General features: G+C 41.5%; 1 protein-coding gene across 1 annotated transcript; it reads right to left on the reverse strand.

The window, feature by feature from the left end:
- Positions 1-3,707: 3,707 nt before the first annotated feature.
- LOC125015810 (DEP domain-containing protein 1B-like) lies at positions 3,708-16,275 on the reverse strand. The gene is made up of 11 exons (XM_047597783.1): positions 16,077-16,275; positions 13,951-14,216; positions 13,693-13,837; positions 12,939-13,066; positions 12,728-12,858; positions 12,590-12,637; positions 12,104-12,244; positions 11,844-12,010; positions 9,018-9,194; positions 6,045-6,227; positions 3,708-5,427 (listed from the first exon to the last, which is right to left on the reverse strand). The coding sequence occupies exons 1-11, from the start codon at positions 16,122-16,124 to the stop codon at positions 5,263-5,265; spliced, it is 1,599 nt and encodes a 532-aa protein (XP_047453739.1). The 5' UTR covers positions 16,125-16,275; the 3' UTR covers positions 3,708-5,262.
- Positions 16,276-18,813: the final 2,538 nt, after the last annotated feature.

The raw sequence follows: 18,813 nt of genomic DNA on the forward strand, positions 1-18,813 counted from the left end.
TATGAGTGATGACGACCGGCTTAGTGGGAGCCTCTTCTTGTCATGGGTTGAGTCATAAAGAGTGTGACGGGGGATTCCTTCTACGCTGACGTCAATTTCCGCGTGGCTGCGGCCCTCGATGGAAGAAAGCAAAGAGCCACAGAAAGCCTAATGTGGGACAATAGCTTAGGCCGCCTACTTACCTAATCACAATTAATACATGTAAACGGTACAGACGTCACAGCCATTTATAAATCGTCTTTGGCATTCAGATTCGCCGGCTTGAATGGCATCTACTTAAGTGGGCGCAGCGGCAGAAGGACTGCGGCTGTCGTTGACGCCACAGCCGTCCTGTCCCGGCCTCGGGAACATCTGTGCCTGTGACGAGTGGGGAGCTAAGCACATGCAAGAAAGGAAGAGTTGGGGGTAAAATTACATGTACATCTAAGGATAAGTGAGGCCTTCTTGTATTTTTCCAAAAGAGCCGCACGGTGATGCGGTAATGATTCATAACTGTCTTTTCATCACAAACTGAACTGAACCGCCGCCTCCATTAAAGAAGTACACTCGGGGGAAGGGAAACACACAAGTTGTATTACATTAGTCCTCTATTCCGTTCTCATGAAGACATATTAGTGCTAATTTTCACCATCACACCTTCAGATCTGCACACACACACACACGCACACAAAAAAAAGACTTGTGCTCCTTGACGCCACCGGAGGATTAGAGACAAAAAAGCTGCTCCCGCTGCAAGGAGCAGAAAAACACATCGCTCATTCAGTCAGTCAGTCACTTATAAACAGAGACGTTGCTCACCGAGTGCAGGCGGTGCGGCCTCATTTCCTCCGAATTGGCTGTTATCTAATTGACGTTGATGGAGAGAGAAGTTCGGCTTCAGTGAGCAGCGGCGGCACAGACTGCAGACACAATATCAAAACAGAGAATCTCAAAAAGGTCACCCACAGCGTGCGCCCCCTGAAATGATTAATTACGGCGCATGCATAATTTCTAATCAACTGTCTTCAGCCGCGGGTGAACCTTAAAGGGTCTGAGCTGCCCGTTGGATGAAACCCTCCTCTGCTCGCCTGAAAAGAAAACGTGCAAAAGGTGCGTGCAGGGGAGCCTGTCGGTTCGCTGTGTGTGTGTGCATGATTAATAAGTACATGTGCTGTGTTCAGCAGTCGCGCTTTTGCCACTTTGCGGAGCAGGTGAATGTCACGCTGCGAGTGTTTGCACTCCTGTAATTGTGACTGATTCGTGGTCGGCCGGGACGCGGTTAGAAAAACCTGCATCAATTAACATTTTCTTTGTTTAGGCTAATGAGGGAATATAGCATAGAACACAGGGTTAATCCGTCCAATTAGCTTTGGCAAAACATGCCACGCCAGCACCTCCATTTATTTGACACGAAATACTGTATCATACGTCCCCCAGGATCCTCTGTGCCGCCCTTTGTCGCGCTGCCTTCAGGTCGCTGTGATCGTGTGATGCACGGACACTGCAAAAAAAAAAAAAAAAAAAAAAAAAAATACCCTTTCCGAAGCTAAAAACCAATTACCACAGCTACATGTCTGTTCCCAGAAAAGCATTAGGGAAACAGCATGGGCTTTCCCAACCAGAGAGCACTGGGGCTGAGTCACTGACAAATAATACCAATCTCCCCCTTCCCCTCCCCTCCCCCCTCAAAAAAAACATGTTGTATGAGCACATGTGACCTTGACAGCTCGGTAACCAAAGGGGAGGAAAGTGAGAGGTAAGCATTTAGCGCTGAGTAATTCAGCAGCTTCAGCACAATTCGCACTGTTTGTCAATTAGTGCCATTAAAGTCAATTAGGAAAACAGTTTTCTGTGTTTTTTTTTTCCGTCTTGAAAGTGCATTTTACTAATTTCTTGCAAACGAGTCTGACTGCAGCACTTTTTTTATTTATTTATTTATTTTGTGTTTTTGAAGATTAGAGACATGCAATACCCGCAGACTCTGTAGCTACAAGGCGGCGTCTAATGCCAGCAACGCAGTCTCGGCGAGCGATATCAAATTGGCTGATTTGCATTCAGGCCAGGCTCCGAGCACGCGTCCATGGCTACAAAGGATGAAGAGGCCACTGATGTTGGAGTTAAGTCCCTCTCCTTTTACTTCACCGCCCAGATATCGCCAATTACCAATCGCGCTGACGGAAACGCTTACTGTATTATGTGCGCGCTCGAATACTGATGCACTGTTAATACCTGAAGTATTTTAATGACCAGGCCTCTCCACACCAATGTAATAATTATTTTTAATATCACTGCATCATTAATAGCAGGTGATGACTTCCAGAGGGGCATTAGTTTGCTACTAATGCCTCTGTAACTGTGTAATTGTACTTAGAAACCTCTTTTCCACATAGTCTGGGGCAGGTTTGGAATTTGATTTGAGGATTACCGAAAGGTCTCCACAGCCTCGGTGCCTGCTGCCCGATGCTCGGGCTGGTCTTTATTTTTCATCTCCACTACCTCCGTTGGCATTGTTTTGGACATAAACTGGATTATATTATATTTGTTTATCTGCCCGTTGTGCAGTCAGACCATGCTCTGGTGTGTCTTACACATCAACATGATGCACATTGCACATTTTAATTGTGAGTTTCAGCTGTGGCCCAGGTACAGGCCGACATATCTCAGCAGCTAATGGATGGCCTGGCGTTGTAAGAAAGGCCAAAGCAGACTCTACCTGCTGAGGACACTTGGGTAACTTCTGGGTGCAGGGAGCACTCCTGAGGTCAGCTATGATGATGGACAGTTTGGCTTTTTTCTGGGAGCCGGCTCTTTTGTCACGGCTCCCAAAGAAGACTCGGCTCTTTCAGCTCCTGAATGGCTCTCTGTTTAGTATCGCTTATAGCTTAACACCAACACAGCAAATACATGTGGTTTGTGTGTTGATAAGCTCTTTTGCATTCAGTCAGTCAGTCAGATGCTGCTTTGCTTGCAGGTGTCATTCTTTTTGTCATTGGCCTCATGACTTGCCCATAAAAGCAAAGTTCTAGCAACGTCCTCACACGAGCAGAAATGAACGAGCAAAAGGAAAAAAAATAGCAGGGAGACAGTTTTATCAGGCTGGATCCTGAGTGGAGAGGAGTGTCTCTGCCACGGGATGGAGGTGCCTGGTCTTTTTTTAGGCTCAGAGTGTCTCGTACCCTTTTACCAAACAGATAAACCTACCAATACTACAACTGGAAAAATGACATCACTGCATAGAAACTATGCACCTTAGCAGACTCCGGGACATCGCTCAACCGTGGTCGTTTGGTTTATGTTATACAGACAATTACTGTTTTGGGTGACACAGCTGCAATGAAAAAAAAAAAAAAAAGCTACCTGGGTTTGTTATCACTGCTGTTTCTAGCGAAGAAGACATGTTGCCCACGTCTGCCTTTTTGCAACTTGTACAACACGCCGCGGCTTCAACGCTGCGAATCAACACAATGGCGCTGATGAGTCGTGTGGGATGGCAAATAGGAATTCTTCCTGCCACCCCGGAGCATGGCAGAGGCGTTTGTGCGTGGGATGTGTTTATTTGCGAGATCATGCAGGTGTCGGCTGCTGACTTGCACTCTTCTGCTGTGTGTACAAAACCTATTCTCCCATCACCTCAGTGTCACTCATGTCCCCCGTGGATTCATATATATATCTGGCAGATTAGCAACAGCTAAGAACTCTTCTTTAGCACATTCAGCGACTGAAGGTTGTTTAGAAAAGCCGACTGTATCACACTTTATTTTCAAGCATTAGCATGAGCAAAAATGCAAATGTACAATACTTAATGATGAAGAACTCAACAATGATTTTTATGGGGAAATAAAACATCTGGTCCATTAAATGCTGCATTAAAGCAATAATCAGGGTCTTGCACAGCTTCACCATTATAATCTGCATGTTTGATATGCTCCAGTAGTATTCATTTAGAACTGTTTTGAAGTACTGAACCAAAAATGACATCACACTGGCTATGAGCCATTAAAATTAAGACGAAAAAAAGTAGACACTTAGAATTTTTATAGGAAGATCAGCATGAATTCACTTTTATCCTACCGATTCCCTCCCCACCCCTAGCACAGCAGCAATTCAAGTGTAACAGTAATTCCAGCATTTGTTTAAGAGCATTAATCCGTACATAAACATCAGCAGTTATCATCATAAAAAATAAAAACATTTTAAGTCTCAAATTAAGTGAAATACAACTGACACTGATTGACAATAGAAAATGACAAAATACAGTGAAAACGATGACATTGAAATAGGTACCATTGAAGAAAATATTTCATATATACAGAATAAAACCCACAAGTAAAATGTGAAATGAGTAGTTTGAACAGTGCAGATAGATTAGGGATGTGACAATTCATACATATACATACAAATTATTCCCTCATTGGTGAAGATTTGTGTAGTTACAATAATCAGCAGAAGCTCAGGCAAAGCCTCTCAGTTATGTGAATGCGACACATATATTCCCTTTATAGACACGTCCTTAATACGTTCAGTGACATTTCTTAATTCATCAAAAAAAAGGAAAGGCTTTTTAAATTAAATGTGACCGTTCCAGAAAAATGAAATGCATTACACATTAGAGTTCAAGTCACGACATATTACCTGATTGAATGTCAGTAAATTAAGACCAAGAAATGCATCAGAATATTTCTGACAAGTGTAACTGTTGGTATCTCCTAAGAGCATCATGTATTTTGATCATAAACAACTTAAGATGTTAACATCTAACAAACATGTTAATACTTTTGAAATTCATTTGATTGAGCTACTTTTAATTCTGCCTTTTAGACCTTTTTAAACACAGTGACTACACTATTCAGAAACAACGTCCTTGTCGTTAGTGGATCATCGTTTTCTATACTTCAAGTTTTCTAGGAGACGGGTCGGTTCGGCCGCCATTCAGCCACGTTCATAGAATACAGCATTTACGTCAAACTTTGCATAAGCAGCACGACACTGAAGTTGCTTTCAGTTCTTAGTGGTGTGTGAATGTGTGAATGAATGGCTAATGTGTAGATGTGTCTGTAAAGTACTTTGAGTACCATAGGTAGAAAAGCACTATAGAAACACAAGACCATTTACCTTGTATTGCTAAGTAGGAAATCTCGTATAATTATTATGTAATTACCTCGGTTTTACAGTGCTACGACGATTGATTCATCTTTTGTTCAAAACTAACTCAAAGAGAACCCGAATAGTGTAAGGAGCACCACTTGTCTTGTGGCTCCGAGGTCGAGATGTGTTTACGGCAGATCATGCCCTGAAACTCCAGCTTCTCTGAAAAGGCTGGAAGGGTTTCTTCAGGTTGAAGAACATGAGATGAGGTTTGACACGCGGCGTGTTCTCAGGTAAGGCCGCTGCTCTGCTTTCCTCGGTGGGAAACCGGCTGTGGTAGACTTCTGGGTAGGACTTCTGGAACTGAGAGGGGCAGAGAATGTACATTTAATGTGAGTACAATACAGAGACTGTCATTGAAGTTATGTCATTCAAAACAGGACAATCAAATATATATATATTATATTTTTATTTTTATACATTGGGTAACAACGGTAATTATGAGCAGCACTCAGTCCATGTTGCTATGTTACCCTTGACCAGTCTCTGAACACTGCGTGAGAAGCATTGATACAACAGTTGCTAGCTGTTGCTGTAGAGATAATTCTTCAGACTATAATATAAAATGAGAGCTAATAACTGAAGCAGACTCATTGTGAATTCTGTTAACAGATCCAGACGCCTGTCTTCAAGGTTTTTTACTCCTCCTGCTAAAATCATCATACTGCTCATACTTTTGGTTGATTCTAACTCGATCATCAAAGTAAAACAAAAAACACATCCCCGTTTGGGTCAAAAGTACCACTATAAGTGGATAATTATATTTAAATTATTTGCACAAAAGAAAATCAAGTCCATCAATTTTGTAAATGCTCACAGTTTAGTGTGTGCAAGCAGTTTAATTTTTTTTTGTCTCCAATTCTCAGCTGTATGTGCATTTAGCAATGGTTTAACACGTACATATCTAACAAAACACAAACCTGTTTGAGTCTTTTCTTCTTGTCCTTAGCAGGCAGTTCCTTGTCTGCAATCAGGCCTTCCAGCAACTGCTGGAGGGGGATCTGAGTACCTATCACCTTCTGCTCCTCACACTCCACCCGACGGATCTGTTTACAAAAAGCTGGAGATGCGCTGAAATCTGTGTCTGAACCCTCATACTTAATCTGATGGGAGACAAAAAAAAAGGGGATTAAGGGTTAACGCACATATTTAGAGATTTTAGTGGTGTTGTTTTAAAATAAAGAACATGACACCTAAAATTTATTTATTTACTGTATCATGATCAAAAACTGTCTGTGAGGAAAAAGGTCCGAGTCCACAAGATAAAAGCAGAACCGATCTGCAGTGCAGAATGATTCTGAACAACCTGGCAACACATTTCAGGCAGTTCGTCCAAGTGGAGTTACCGTCATGCAAATGGGCAGTTGATCTGGTAGTGACAGGCAGCAGAACCACCCGATAAAGATGGGAGACACTAAACAGCACGACGGGGCTCTTAATGGGAAATTTGATTACAAAACCAAAGAAAACAACACAGGACAGTCGACCGACAAAGCATCACGCACACTCTGCAGGAAGGTACTTCCAGCTTAAAATACCACATTAACGCGAAGCACACGTTCGTCATTCTGCTAACATTCTGCTAACGCATCGCCCAGCAACAAACCACGGAACACATTAAATGCATATACACTACATTGCCAAAAGTATTCGCTCACCAATCCAAATAACTGAATTCAGGTGTTCCAATCACTTCCATGTGTATTAAGTCAAGCACTGAGTCATGCAGACTGCTTCTGCAAACATTTGTGAAAGAATGGGTCATGGATCGCTCTCAGGAGCTCAGTGAATTCCAGCGTGGTGCTGTGATTGGATGCCGCCTGTGCGACAAGTCCAGTTGTGAAATTTCCTTGCTACTAAATATTCCACAGTCAATTGTCAGTGGTATAATAAACTGGAAGCGATTGGGAATGACAAAAACTCAGCCTCAGCCTCAGCCTCAAAGTGGTAGGCCACGTAAAGTGAGAGGTTAATGGATGCTGAGGCGCATAGTGCACAGAGGTCACCAACTTTCTGCAGTCAGTCGCTACAGACCTCTGAACTTCATGTAGCCTTCAGATTAGCTCAGGAACGGTGCGTAGAGAGGCCATGGGCTTCCATGGCCGAGCAGTTGCATCCAAGCCATACATCACCAAGTGCAACGCAAAGCACGGCGCCACTGGACTCTAGAGCAGTGGAGATGCATCACGCTTCTCCATCTGGAAATCTGAAGGACCGATCCGATTGCCAGAAGAACGGTACTTGTCAGACTGCATTGTGCCATGTGTGACGTTTGGTGGAGGGGGTTGTTTTTCAGGAGCTGGGCTCGGCCCCTTAGCTCCAGTGAAAGGAACTCTGGATGCTCCAGCATGCCAAGAGATTTTGAACAATTACATGCCCCAAACATTGTGGGAACAGTTTAGGGATGACCCCTTCCTGTTCCAACATGACTGTGCACCAGTGCACAAAGCAAGGTCCATAAAGACATGGATGAGCGAGTCTGTTGTGGAAGAACTTGTGGAAGATTGACCTGCACAGAGTCCTGACCTCAACCTGATAGAACACAGTTGGGCTGTATTACAGTGAAGACTGGGGCCTTCTCGTCCAACATCAGTGTCTGACCTCGCAAATGCCCTTCGAGAAGAATGGTCAACAATTCTCATAAACACACTCCTAAACCTTATGAAAAGCCTTCACAGAACAGTTGAAGCCGTTATAGCTGCAAAGAGTGGACTGATGTCATATTAAGCCCTATGGATTAAGAATGGGATGGCACTTAATTTCATATGTGTAAAGGCAGGTGAGTTACTACTTTTGGCAATATAATATTTATTCCCTTCTTTCTTGAGTATGTTTGCTCATGAAATGCGATTAATGTAGATTAAAACTGAGAGATATTTAATCATGATTAATTGAAATTAATCCACAGCAAACCTGTGATTAATCTGATTACATTTTTTAATGGTTTGACAGCACTACAGTAGTTAAAATGTTCTATATAAAATGTAGACAGTTTTTATAGCATTAAATAAATAAAAAACACAGTCACTGGTCACTGAGTTCTTTTTACTGCATGGAATGCATATGTATCCACTGTTGGCCCGAAAGATTAAAAAAAAGCTAGCGCTCAATTGTAAGGCAAACAATGTTGAGCAAGGGTGATCAATACAGTCTGTGTTCACAGTCAATCACAATGTTCGCAGACAGGAATGGAATAAAAGCCCCATCACCAACTGTCATTACATGAGGCTGTTCAAGAAAAAAGCCTGAGAAAAGTGTCCTGCTTAAGTTCTGTCCTTGCCATGTCTCACGACTGACTCTCTTTGTTCACAAGCAGACAGTGTTTCTCCGTCAAAACACTTACATGCTACAGGTTTACCTTGAAGTCATGGAAAAGACATAATAAAAACCATATGGATGGTTTTGTATTTGATGGCGTTTCCAATAACAACGGATACAAGAACATCAAGTTACAATTCAGCAGTAGTAACCATGCCGACACTCAATATTCGATTCAGATTAGCAATACTGCTTATATTTAATATTGTTAAAGTCTAATGTATTAATTCCATGTCTAAAGCCTCTAAAAGTTTCATTTTGTGAATTTAACTGTAACCCATGATCAGTAATCTACTGTTGGCAGAACTTTCCATTTACTGCAGAGGCAAATCCTAAATGGCCATTTTGCCAGATTAGACGCTAAACTCAATCAGGGCTACTGAGAGTCTTGGGGGAACTACTCTGAGTGTTTCATTATCATAGAAACCTATGTACTTTTCAGATCTCATGCCACTCTGGCGCATTACAATTCACGGAGGGTAAACTAGTACAGATTACCAGCCTACCTGCAGTGACCTCTCATGCATAATGCTGGTGCTTGTCAGTTCATTCGTAACTGCAGAAAATGTACCAACCTGAGCTCTTTTGAGGTGGGACAGGTGCTCGTCAACTTGGCTACGCAGCTTGGTCGGCACTTGGAAAATAGTGTTGTGGTGTTCCATCATAAAGGTCACCAGTTTGGTGGCAAGTAACTCGTCCAAGTCCAGGTCATCCGCTGAACCCAGAACGCACTGAGAGAACATCTGCACCATCTGGACAGTAACGGCAAAGAGAGATGGATGAGGGACTAACCTCCAGTGACACACAATAACTACTGTATTATTACGACCTTTGTGAATCAGACCAACTTCAGAAAATCTTTTTAAAAACCGTTGTTCAAGAGAGTGGAAGCTGCAAAACGGATGTTAAAGTGTTGAAATTAAATGTAAAAATACTGTGTATTTGGATAACTAGACAAGGGGTGAGGACCTCCTGCAAAGTTTAGAGGAGCATTTTGTGATCATTTCTAGCTGCTGAACATGCTCCTCTGGCTAATCACAAGGGAGAGGCGTAGTCCGTCACAAAGAGGAGTTATGACAACGTCCCCCTCTCCAATGCGGCACGGAGATTATCCAGCTCCACCCCTAGGAACCAGCGAGCCTCCTGGGTAAGTCTGTTGAGGGTTCTGCTAATAACACTTCAATTTGCATTCATACACAGTTAGAGATCGGGGCTGTTTTGATCCTGGTAAAATTATCCTAATGACTGAGCAAGATGCATACTTAATGAAGTCAGAGTTGAAAATAAAACATCTAGATTAGATTTGCCAGTTCTGAAGGGAGAGTCAAAACAGCCAAACTCAGAAAATGTCTAAATTAAAACTGAAGGCAATACAGCTGCAGCAAACACTACTTGTGTTATTTTAAAGACTCTGGGGTTCCTTATAGTTCAGTATATAGTTGTTATGTAAGCTTATTATAAATTTTTATTTATTGTTTTAATATACACATATTGTGTTTGGAACAACCAGTATGACCTGCCATGCTCCGACATTAATATTCAGTTTTTGCTGGTCGACAGCTGGCCTTGAATATTATCCATCTTTAATTCATAACCTCATTAGGGCAGAAAATGCACAACAAACTTGCATGGAATATTCTTTTCTGAGGAAGACGGCATTGTAAGTCGTTTTTCAAAACATGTTGAGTGTCTGTCCTTGTTACATGCGTTTCTCACAGTTCCAAGTACTTTTCCAGGAATGTGCGTTACAGTATTCCCTGGAAAGCATTGCATATCGTGATATTGCGGAGGGGAGTCTGGAGTTGTTGTGAGAGGAAAGGTTAAGTGACTCTGAAGTGTATTCTCCCTGAATACATTACACTTGAATTTCATGAATAATCTTGTACTTTAGCTGTATTGTACCAAATGTGTTCAGGTGGGCAGAGAGGTGACAAACAAGGACAAAAAAAAAAAAAAAAATCATTATAAGGACCGTTCTTACAAACACTAAACTTTAATTCATCCCTGGGGAGGAAAGATTTCCCTCCATATAGCAGCTATTAAGTGGCTTTGCATTTAGGTCATACACAAACATTAAAATAATCTTCTGATTATTATTTGCACTGCATTATCATCAGGTGAGGACGGCTACAATTGTTAATGTGGGTTTTCTTTAACGATGAGTATCTGTATTAATCAAATTAATTAACAAGAATAAGCACCAAGTATTATGCAGATGGTGCATTCATATTTCCTAGGTCTGCGACATGCAGATTCTGATATTTTTTAGGAAAAGAATCTTGCTCAGAATCCTAGTTAGTCAAAGCAGGCAGAGACAATTTCTTTCCACAAAGTCCTTCTCCATGCATACTTACTTTTGTTTAATTTGTCTCCACTCGGCATCTACACCAAGCAGACATAACATTATGACCACCTTTCTCATACTGTGTCCCTCCAAAACAGCTGTGACTCATAAGAAAATGAACATGGGTGCTACGGGTTGAGGGGAGGGGCCTCTGTGGATCAGTCATCTTCCAGTGCATCCAACAAATACTTGATCAGTTTGGGATCTAGTGAATTTGGAGGCCAGGTCAACACCTTGTGCTGTTTTTCATGCTATGGGGTGGGGGTGTCTGCTCTGGTCTCGGTGGGTGGTGCATGTCTAAGTAACATCCACACGAATGCCAGGTCCAAAAGTTTCCCAGCACAACACTGAATTTTCACAAGATAGTCGATGTCATTTACTTCTGTTGTCAGTGGTTTTAATGTTGTGGTGTGGTGTATATCAGCTTTTCCCCTTACATAAACTAGTACAGCCATGGAAAGCAAACAAAAATGTTCTATGCTACAAGTAGAGATATCATGAGAGTGCCAAAATTCTGGAAACACTGACACTTGTTTGCTGTAGGCACTTTTGTAACAGAGGAACTACTGCATACGTTAATGTTAAGTCTGTGCTACAAACTTAAAAGCTGGTTCTTAGATTTTTTTTTGTCGTTGTTAGGATCTTGTGTAGCTCCTACTTCAAGGCAGGTAATCTCCCAGCACAAGAGGAAACCATGGGCAAGTTCTATGCAATTAAACAGCTGTATCAAGTGATGTCACAGAGCATTCGTTTCTAAATTGCTAGAGCTGTATGTGTGGTTGTAATGTTTCACACGAGAACATTCTTATGTTTAGACTAGATGTTAAGTCTGTTTAGACTACTGTGCTGATTGCGGCTCATAATGTTCTGATGACGGTACTTTTTTGAATTGATACTCACCACCAAAGTTCTGGTATTGTGACATCCTTAGTTAGGAGCTTTATAAAACTAGACTACACTGTGCCCTCATGATATAATTTGGGGGCTTTCACAAAAACACTTGTAGTACAGAGGTAGCGCAATAGTATAGAGAATAAAAAAAAATAGTATTAACTACCAGAGTGCGTGTGGTAATGGTGTCATTAAGTGGAGGGAGGTGGGGATTCTGGCAGACCCGAGCCATGAGGCGCAATAAAAGCTGGAGGCGTCTTCGGTTAGGTGGTGGAAGGAGGAGACTGCTGACTTGAAGAGCCTCAGTAGCTACCTCCTGGTCCTGTAGCAGACCTGCAGTGATAAAAACGTCATAAAATTGCTTGCCCTTATCGAGGCCTAGCAATCTGGAGACCACGAACAGCAACAGCAGTGGAAAGGACTTACTGAGAATGTTGACAAAAACTTCATATAGATGGAAAGTCAGGAGAGGCTCTTTGAGTCTCTGAAAGTAGTCTGCTACTGTTCTCAGAACATCCCTCTCAAAACCTGGGTAGACTGGTTGTTTGGTTTCATTGCCATTAGGCCCTGGGAAGGTAAACAAAGACAGTTGCTCTTCACGAGAAATTGCTTTTCCCAACAAAGGCTAAGAAACAACAATCCCCATAGTGAAAACAATATGATGCTAAATTGCAATATTTTAGTGTTTGTGTTATCTGTCAGTGAGATGGTGCCGTCTAAAACAACATGAAACCTTTTCCTGAAAGTTTACCAGTAAAAAGCAGAATGGCAATGGTTTAATTTGTCTTTCAGATGCTTGTCTTCACTGCGGTCCCCGTCCCTAAAGAGTCCGATTCTCAAAGCAGATGGTGTTTTCCGTTCTTGCAAAATTAATGATTACTAAGTAAAAAAAAAAAAAAATGCTACACTTACATTTTGCGAGGCATTTCATTGCCGATACCACCCAGTAGGGCATGTCCTCTGCAAGGGGAAACGATTTAACATCATAATCTTGCAACAAAGAAGCAAACCAACAGTTCTTTCCTCTAGGTGTCAATCAATTCGACATACCTGCTCTGTTCTCCAATACGACTATGCCCGTTTTATTAACATTGAACACATTGTGGACAATGTGCTTGCCGTTCACGTGCGCCGGATTTAAAACTCCATCCAAAGTCTTTAGGCCCAGGACTCTCTGTAAACTAAAACAAGAGCAGGAACCACACAGCTTGAAAATGAAATACAAACAGCTTGAATAAGGAGCGGGCGAGTGGGTACGTACTGCGCAACGGTCATTGATTTCCAGATGTGATCCACTTGTTTTGAAGTTATCTCCTTCCTGCGTATGAGCTTGCATTCATTAACATCTCCAATGGCTACACTGTGCCTTTTATTCCACAAATCTGATGTCTGATGAAAATGGAGAAACGAAAGAAAAGTTAAATGAAATGTATAGTGTAATAGCAATCCCAGAAAACAACAACATAGCAAAATAAAAAAAAATGTTGCATAAAGAAATTCACTTTGGAAGAACTGTGACAGAGGAGTGTTGATGCGAACTCCATGTAAACATTCAGGCTATGTGCATGGCTTCTGTAGACTACACAGAATTCCTATCCAGTGCATAGGAATGTATTGCGCTGTTATGTGTGGGACTACTACTATCTTTCTTCCTCTATTTATGTGTAAATGTGATGGACACAATTTTAGAAATACCCTTCAATATTATGCTGTCCTATGTAACATAACCTAAAAAGCATTCGACGCAACAGAGAAGCAACTATACCTGCAGTTAAGTACTGCATTACAACACATCAAAGAAATAAATAAGTGATTTCTCAGTGTACTGAATAACCTTGAAAATAGAAGCATGTAAATGACACCATTAGCTAGTAATTGAAACGGGGAAGGTACTTAAAATGATCTCATCATGCCATTTGCTCTCAATTAAATTTGCATATTCTTACACACTTCAAACGCAGAGCAAGTCAGTAAAAGCGCGGGAGGGAGGTGGAACAGCTTTGTCTGTTCCTTACCATGACAGCAGACTTCACGGGGGCAATGTTTTCCTGCTGAGGCAGCTCTTCGTAGTCATCCCAGCGGATGAGTCTGGGCAGGTCCCTGCTGTCTCTTAACAAAGGTCTCGTTGGAAAAGACTTGAGGGGAGACAGTGTGGGGAACCTGTAGACACAGGCAACAGCGCCGGGCTCAGCCAAAGGCGGGGAAAGGGACGCAGCAGCAATATTTTTTTGTGTATGAAGTCACGTGAATGACAATAGCGCATGGCAAAGTACCTGTACAGATGGCCGTTGTCTTCAAAGTCCTCCGTCCCGTGACGTCCTTTGATGTCTTCAATGACATGGGCCTTGAGGAACTTCCTGAGCAGCTGCAGGGTCTGGTAGCGAGTCACCTCAGGTCCAAAGTTGTAATTGTACCTCAGCAACTCGTGTAAATAATCGACAGCCTCGGACCCCGTGAAGCTGCAGTCGTAGTAGCGGAAATTTGCCCAGTGCCTTTTCAGCGGCATGCCGCCACGGAAGAGCTTAATGGTTTCATTCCACTGTGTGATGGGGAGACATGGGATGTGGTGTGAGAGGGTTGGTTGAAGGACAAATAAAAGATCAGATGCAGTTCATTCCAAAGCATTTCTTTCCCTACCAATACGTCAAAGCTGGCATATTTTGTTGGTGCACTGTCCCACAAGGGGAATGTTGGGGTGACATTGTACTATAGTGGTCAGTATTGTCACTAAGTGAAAACATAGAGTGTTCTTTTTTACCCATACAGGTTTTCTCTGGCTTGCTTTCACCATGCAAATACACGGATTGGTTATTCTCTGTTCCTAAATAGACTATAGTATGAATGGTTGTGCCTATATAACTCTACTCTACTATATACAGTGCTGGTCAAAATTATTAGAACACCTGATAGATAAGAAAATACTGAGCTTTTTTTTGCTGTTTTTGTCCACTTTTAACTTAAAAAACACACCGTTATTCAAGGCCCTCTGCAACTCAAGCCAAAGGCTTTCCTTTGAATGTACAATAAGTCTTTTGAGGGAGCCCAATAAATTTCAGCCTTTCAACAGATTCCTTCTGTCGCAGGTAGTCCCAGCAATAGTTAGAAGAATGTTTAGGGTCACTGTCCTCTTGGAAAATAAATCCAGGCCCAGTAAGACGACTCCCAAATGGTACTCTGTGTCTCACCAGAATGTTGTGGTACACTTTCTTATCCATAATCACTTTTCAATAAGTCACCCGTTCCTGATCAATCTCCCGTTGTCCATTTCTTGTGTTATTTTGGAAATTTCAGACATTTTTCTCCGTCAGTAAAGGTTTCTTTGCTGCTATTTTGTCAACAAGTCTTTCTTCTCCCAGTTTCCGACACACAGTTATTTAAGACACTGCTGCACCACCTGTCACTGTGATGCTGATGAGCGGCTTCGGCCTTATAAACCCTAAAGAATCACACAGCTGCGTCCCGAGACTCTTGCATCCGTGATCACACCTGACAGTGAGTACGCGAGTGATTTGGCTTCTTCTCTGAAGGAGCATGATTATGTGAAGGAACATGATTATGTGAAATAGGCCCTGCTTGTGGTTTGTGAGGTGAATGGCCGAAATCTCCTCGTGGTGGCTCCGTTCTGTGGGTTATAGAGCGTAATGATTACTTTATAGAGATTTTATGTGTTTTATGGGTATTTTGACAAGCCAATTCAACAAAAACAACTGGAACCTGACAAGCGTTTGAAGAAATTTGGTCTCTATTGTGCATGACTTTAGGCTACTTGAATGAATGTAGTTAAAGACCCGAAGCATGGCATACATGCTTCAACAACTGACGTGACAGTAACAGTGTGTGATGGTTTTACATCAAATACAAAAGGCAGCTGCAATGGTGTCAAGCATAGACACATTAAATGTGTAAACAATGTGAATACAGCATTATCTTTAATGAGAGTTGTCGTGAATGTAGTGATTAGACGTGATAATAATTTAATAAGAGGGGCAAAAACGTGCTGCAGTAAAGTTACCAGTGTTTATAGACTTAGACAGACTTTCATGATCCACAAGGGGAATTACTTGGTCCCAGTAGCTTAGCGGACAGATAAAAATAAAGTATTATCTAGGAATATAAAATATACAATAGTGTTAGCAAAAAGATGTTCAGAATTATCTTATGAATGCAGCGTTAGCTAATTAACTTAGTTGCGGTTAATCTTAGGACTAAGGCGAGTTTAAAAGTGTGCTGAATGTAAAACAGCAGCTGCAATTTTCGACAATAAACGTACGTTAAAAGAGTAAAACTAGTAAAAACAAACAAAAAAGTAAAACGATGCAAAGGGGAAAGTGGGCTACATTAACAGTTAACGTTACCAATAGTTAAAGCGTCGCGTTGCTAAAGTTACCAACAAACTCACCAGCTTCGTCGCCCTGTATGGACCCGGTCCGATAACGTTACCTTCCATTCTGTCACCAACAACCCAGTTTAATCCTTTAAAAACATGGAGACACAAAAACGTTTTCTTTTTAACGTGTTTGTCAAAAGCTTTAGTCCAAAAGATCAGGAGTCCGCACAGAAACGTTGCTGCCAACTTTGAATCCCGTGCGTCACACAATTTGAACGACGTGATTGGACGCTCGGCGGGTCACGTGACCGACAGGAACGCAGTTCATGAATGGAGTGCAACTTCTTTATGAGACGCACAATACAAACCAGTGCAAAGACAATCGTGCGGGGTCGACACTCATTGAGTCGACTATATTCCAGAATAACATATTACACAAATACATTGAAAAGAGCACGTAAATAAAAACTTTTTGTGCATTTCATATTTGTCGAATGTCTAATAATTTTAATACATTGCTTGATCTTATTTTCAAAAATGGAGAGTGTTTTTTGATTTGTGTATTGATATTTGTGGATAAGGCATTTGGCTAAATAAGATTAATGATGCGATTCAATACAAGTAGAAATCAAGTTGCGAGTATCTTCACGTTATTTAGTAGAGTCACACTACTAGTAGTTGTAGCAATAAGCATTCATGTAATGTTAAACTATTTCTCTGTAATCATCCATCCATCTGATTTTCCATTATGCACATATGAATATAATGTCATAAAATAGCATTTTAATTAAATTGTAATTGATTAAATGTGATTAATGTGCCACTTCTTCTTGAGGGAATTTTTTAGTCTGATTACTGAATACAAGGGCCCTTTTAACGAGACACCAAGTACTTAAAAATGTAAAGCAAAACATGCAGGATGGAGAGATCTAAGAGAAGGAGACAGCCAAGCTACTGCAGTGCTTGAAATACAGAAACATCCGAATGACTATAGCCAATTTACAAGCTGTTGATGACTATTTCAACCAAACTCATGTTATGGCTTTGAGGCAGACTGCAGGCATGACAGACAGGCATGAACAAAATTACAGTAGGTGAAGAAAAGAAAATAATTGCATAGATGACCTTCTCTGAATCCCCAGAGGATCGGTGCGGTTGATAATTGAAACCATTCATAGCTGCACAGAGCTTCAAAGAACAAATATAAAGAATATATATATAGGATTGTTGTTGACTGTAGATCAACTCTGGGGCAGAACATGTATTCATGTTCGTTACATTGTTGAAATAAAAAAAGACATTATCAGTTCTTACAATCAACAATTATAAGTCTGAGAGGCAGTGTATGTTCTGTAGAGCGACAATGGAGATCTAACACCCACAACCCAAATCCCCAGTGTTCTCCATAGCTAATTTGGGTATTCATGAGAACTGTATGAGAGTGAATGACTCATCCCTTTGAATTTTATGAAGGCTCAAATCTAGGGTCCGCTTTTAGTGACAGGTGACGGACGTGTGCTGTTAAAGGTCACTAGCTGCTAGGTGTAGCTGAGACACACAAGTGAAATAAACACCAGCGTCTGGGTACTTGCAGCCAAAGTTTAACAAAATGATAGATGCTGAGTATACTAAAAGCCGTGCATGAGTGTTAACTGTGGAAGCACATTAGGGCACTGCCATCATGACTTCAGATATCTGTAGTAGTGCAGGTGTTTTTGATGCCCGAAATCACAGCCGAGAGTTCTGGTGGTATCGTGAACCTAATTAAATAAAATTTTTCTGATCAGCTTGTGAGCACTAGCGACAGCCCTGTCTAGCCTGCTCAAATCAGATTTAATTTCATTTGACAAATGTGTCTCCTTACCTTGCTTCACACACCTTACTGCAGTAACAAGGAGAGGCAGAGTTGAGATACTGAAGGCTTCACTAACAAGGTGGGGCCGCAATCAATCAGAAGCAATCTCCATCAGAAGTGAGGTTGCTCATCATACCAGCAGCTGTAGAGGAGAAGAGTAATGCTGTGCCTGAGTTAGACCAGACACACACTGACAATACTCACGCTCTGGAGCTCACAGTGTAAGCCACATATCAGTGTACTGTGATTATGGCCAGCAGGATTGTGACTCCATCACACATCAAGTGCATATTTGGTGAAATTCAATTTGGAAAAATGTGTGTTTATTAACTTGCTGATGTGAGACCAGAAGCTTGTGAAGCTGTGTGAAGGCGGATTTCAACAAAGTTAACTGTGAAATACTTTTGTGAAACAGTGATGCGTAAGTACTCACACTCATTCATGTCAGAATTTTGTACACTCAGCTTTGGAAGCAATTATAACTCCAAGGTCCGTGTGGAAAGGTCGTCACTGCAGTTTCTCCCTGTTAATCTTTGCAGATGCAAACAGACAGAAGGAATAGCATTTTTCAAATTCAGCCTCATATAGTGCGTTTTAAGGTATTTGCGTCTTGGCTTTTTGCCATTGATTGCTGTCTTGTTCAATGTTACAGGTCTCTTGCGGAATGCATCAGGCTTTATGCAAGATGTGTTAAACTTCTTTTAAAGCCCAAGCTGACATCAAAGAACCAGCGTCAGCGAAGGCACACTGTAGCGCAATCTCATGTGTCTAAGCTAAAAAGTGGCAGCTGACCACACCAGCAACTACAACACCCAGTCTGCAATATGCATTAGAGGAGATAATTTCAAATGAATTAATTTCAGTTTCAAAGAAGATATCTATACATTCAAATGTTCATAAGTGGAAAATGAGGGACAGAGCACAGTCTTGGGCCAAAGACTCTCAGCAACAGTT

This window comes from Mugil cephalus, chromosome 11 (genome assembly GCF_022458985.1).
Source record: "Mugil cephalus isolate CIBA_MC_2020 chromosome 11, CIBA_Mcephalus_1.1, whole genome shotgun sequence".
Classification (NCBI taxonomy): domain Eukaryota; kingdom Metazoa; phylum Chordata; class Actinopteri; order Mugiliformes; family Mugilidae; genus Mugil; species Mugil cephalus.

Coding starts and splice junctions, on each gene's coding strand:
- LOC125015810 (XM_047597783.1), bottom strand. CDS start 16,124: ATGGAAGGTAACGTTATCGGACCGGGTCCATACAGGGCGACGAAGCTG. Junction 13,067..13,692: donor CCGTGAAGTCTGCTGTCATG/GTAAGGAACAGA, acceptor CATTTTCATCAG/ACATCAGATTTGTGGAATAA. Junction 9,195..11,843: donor CCATTACCACACGCACTCTG/GTAGTTAATACT, acceptor GTTACTGTCCAG/ATGGTGCAGATGTTCTCTCA.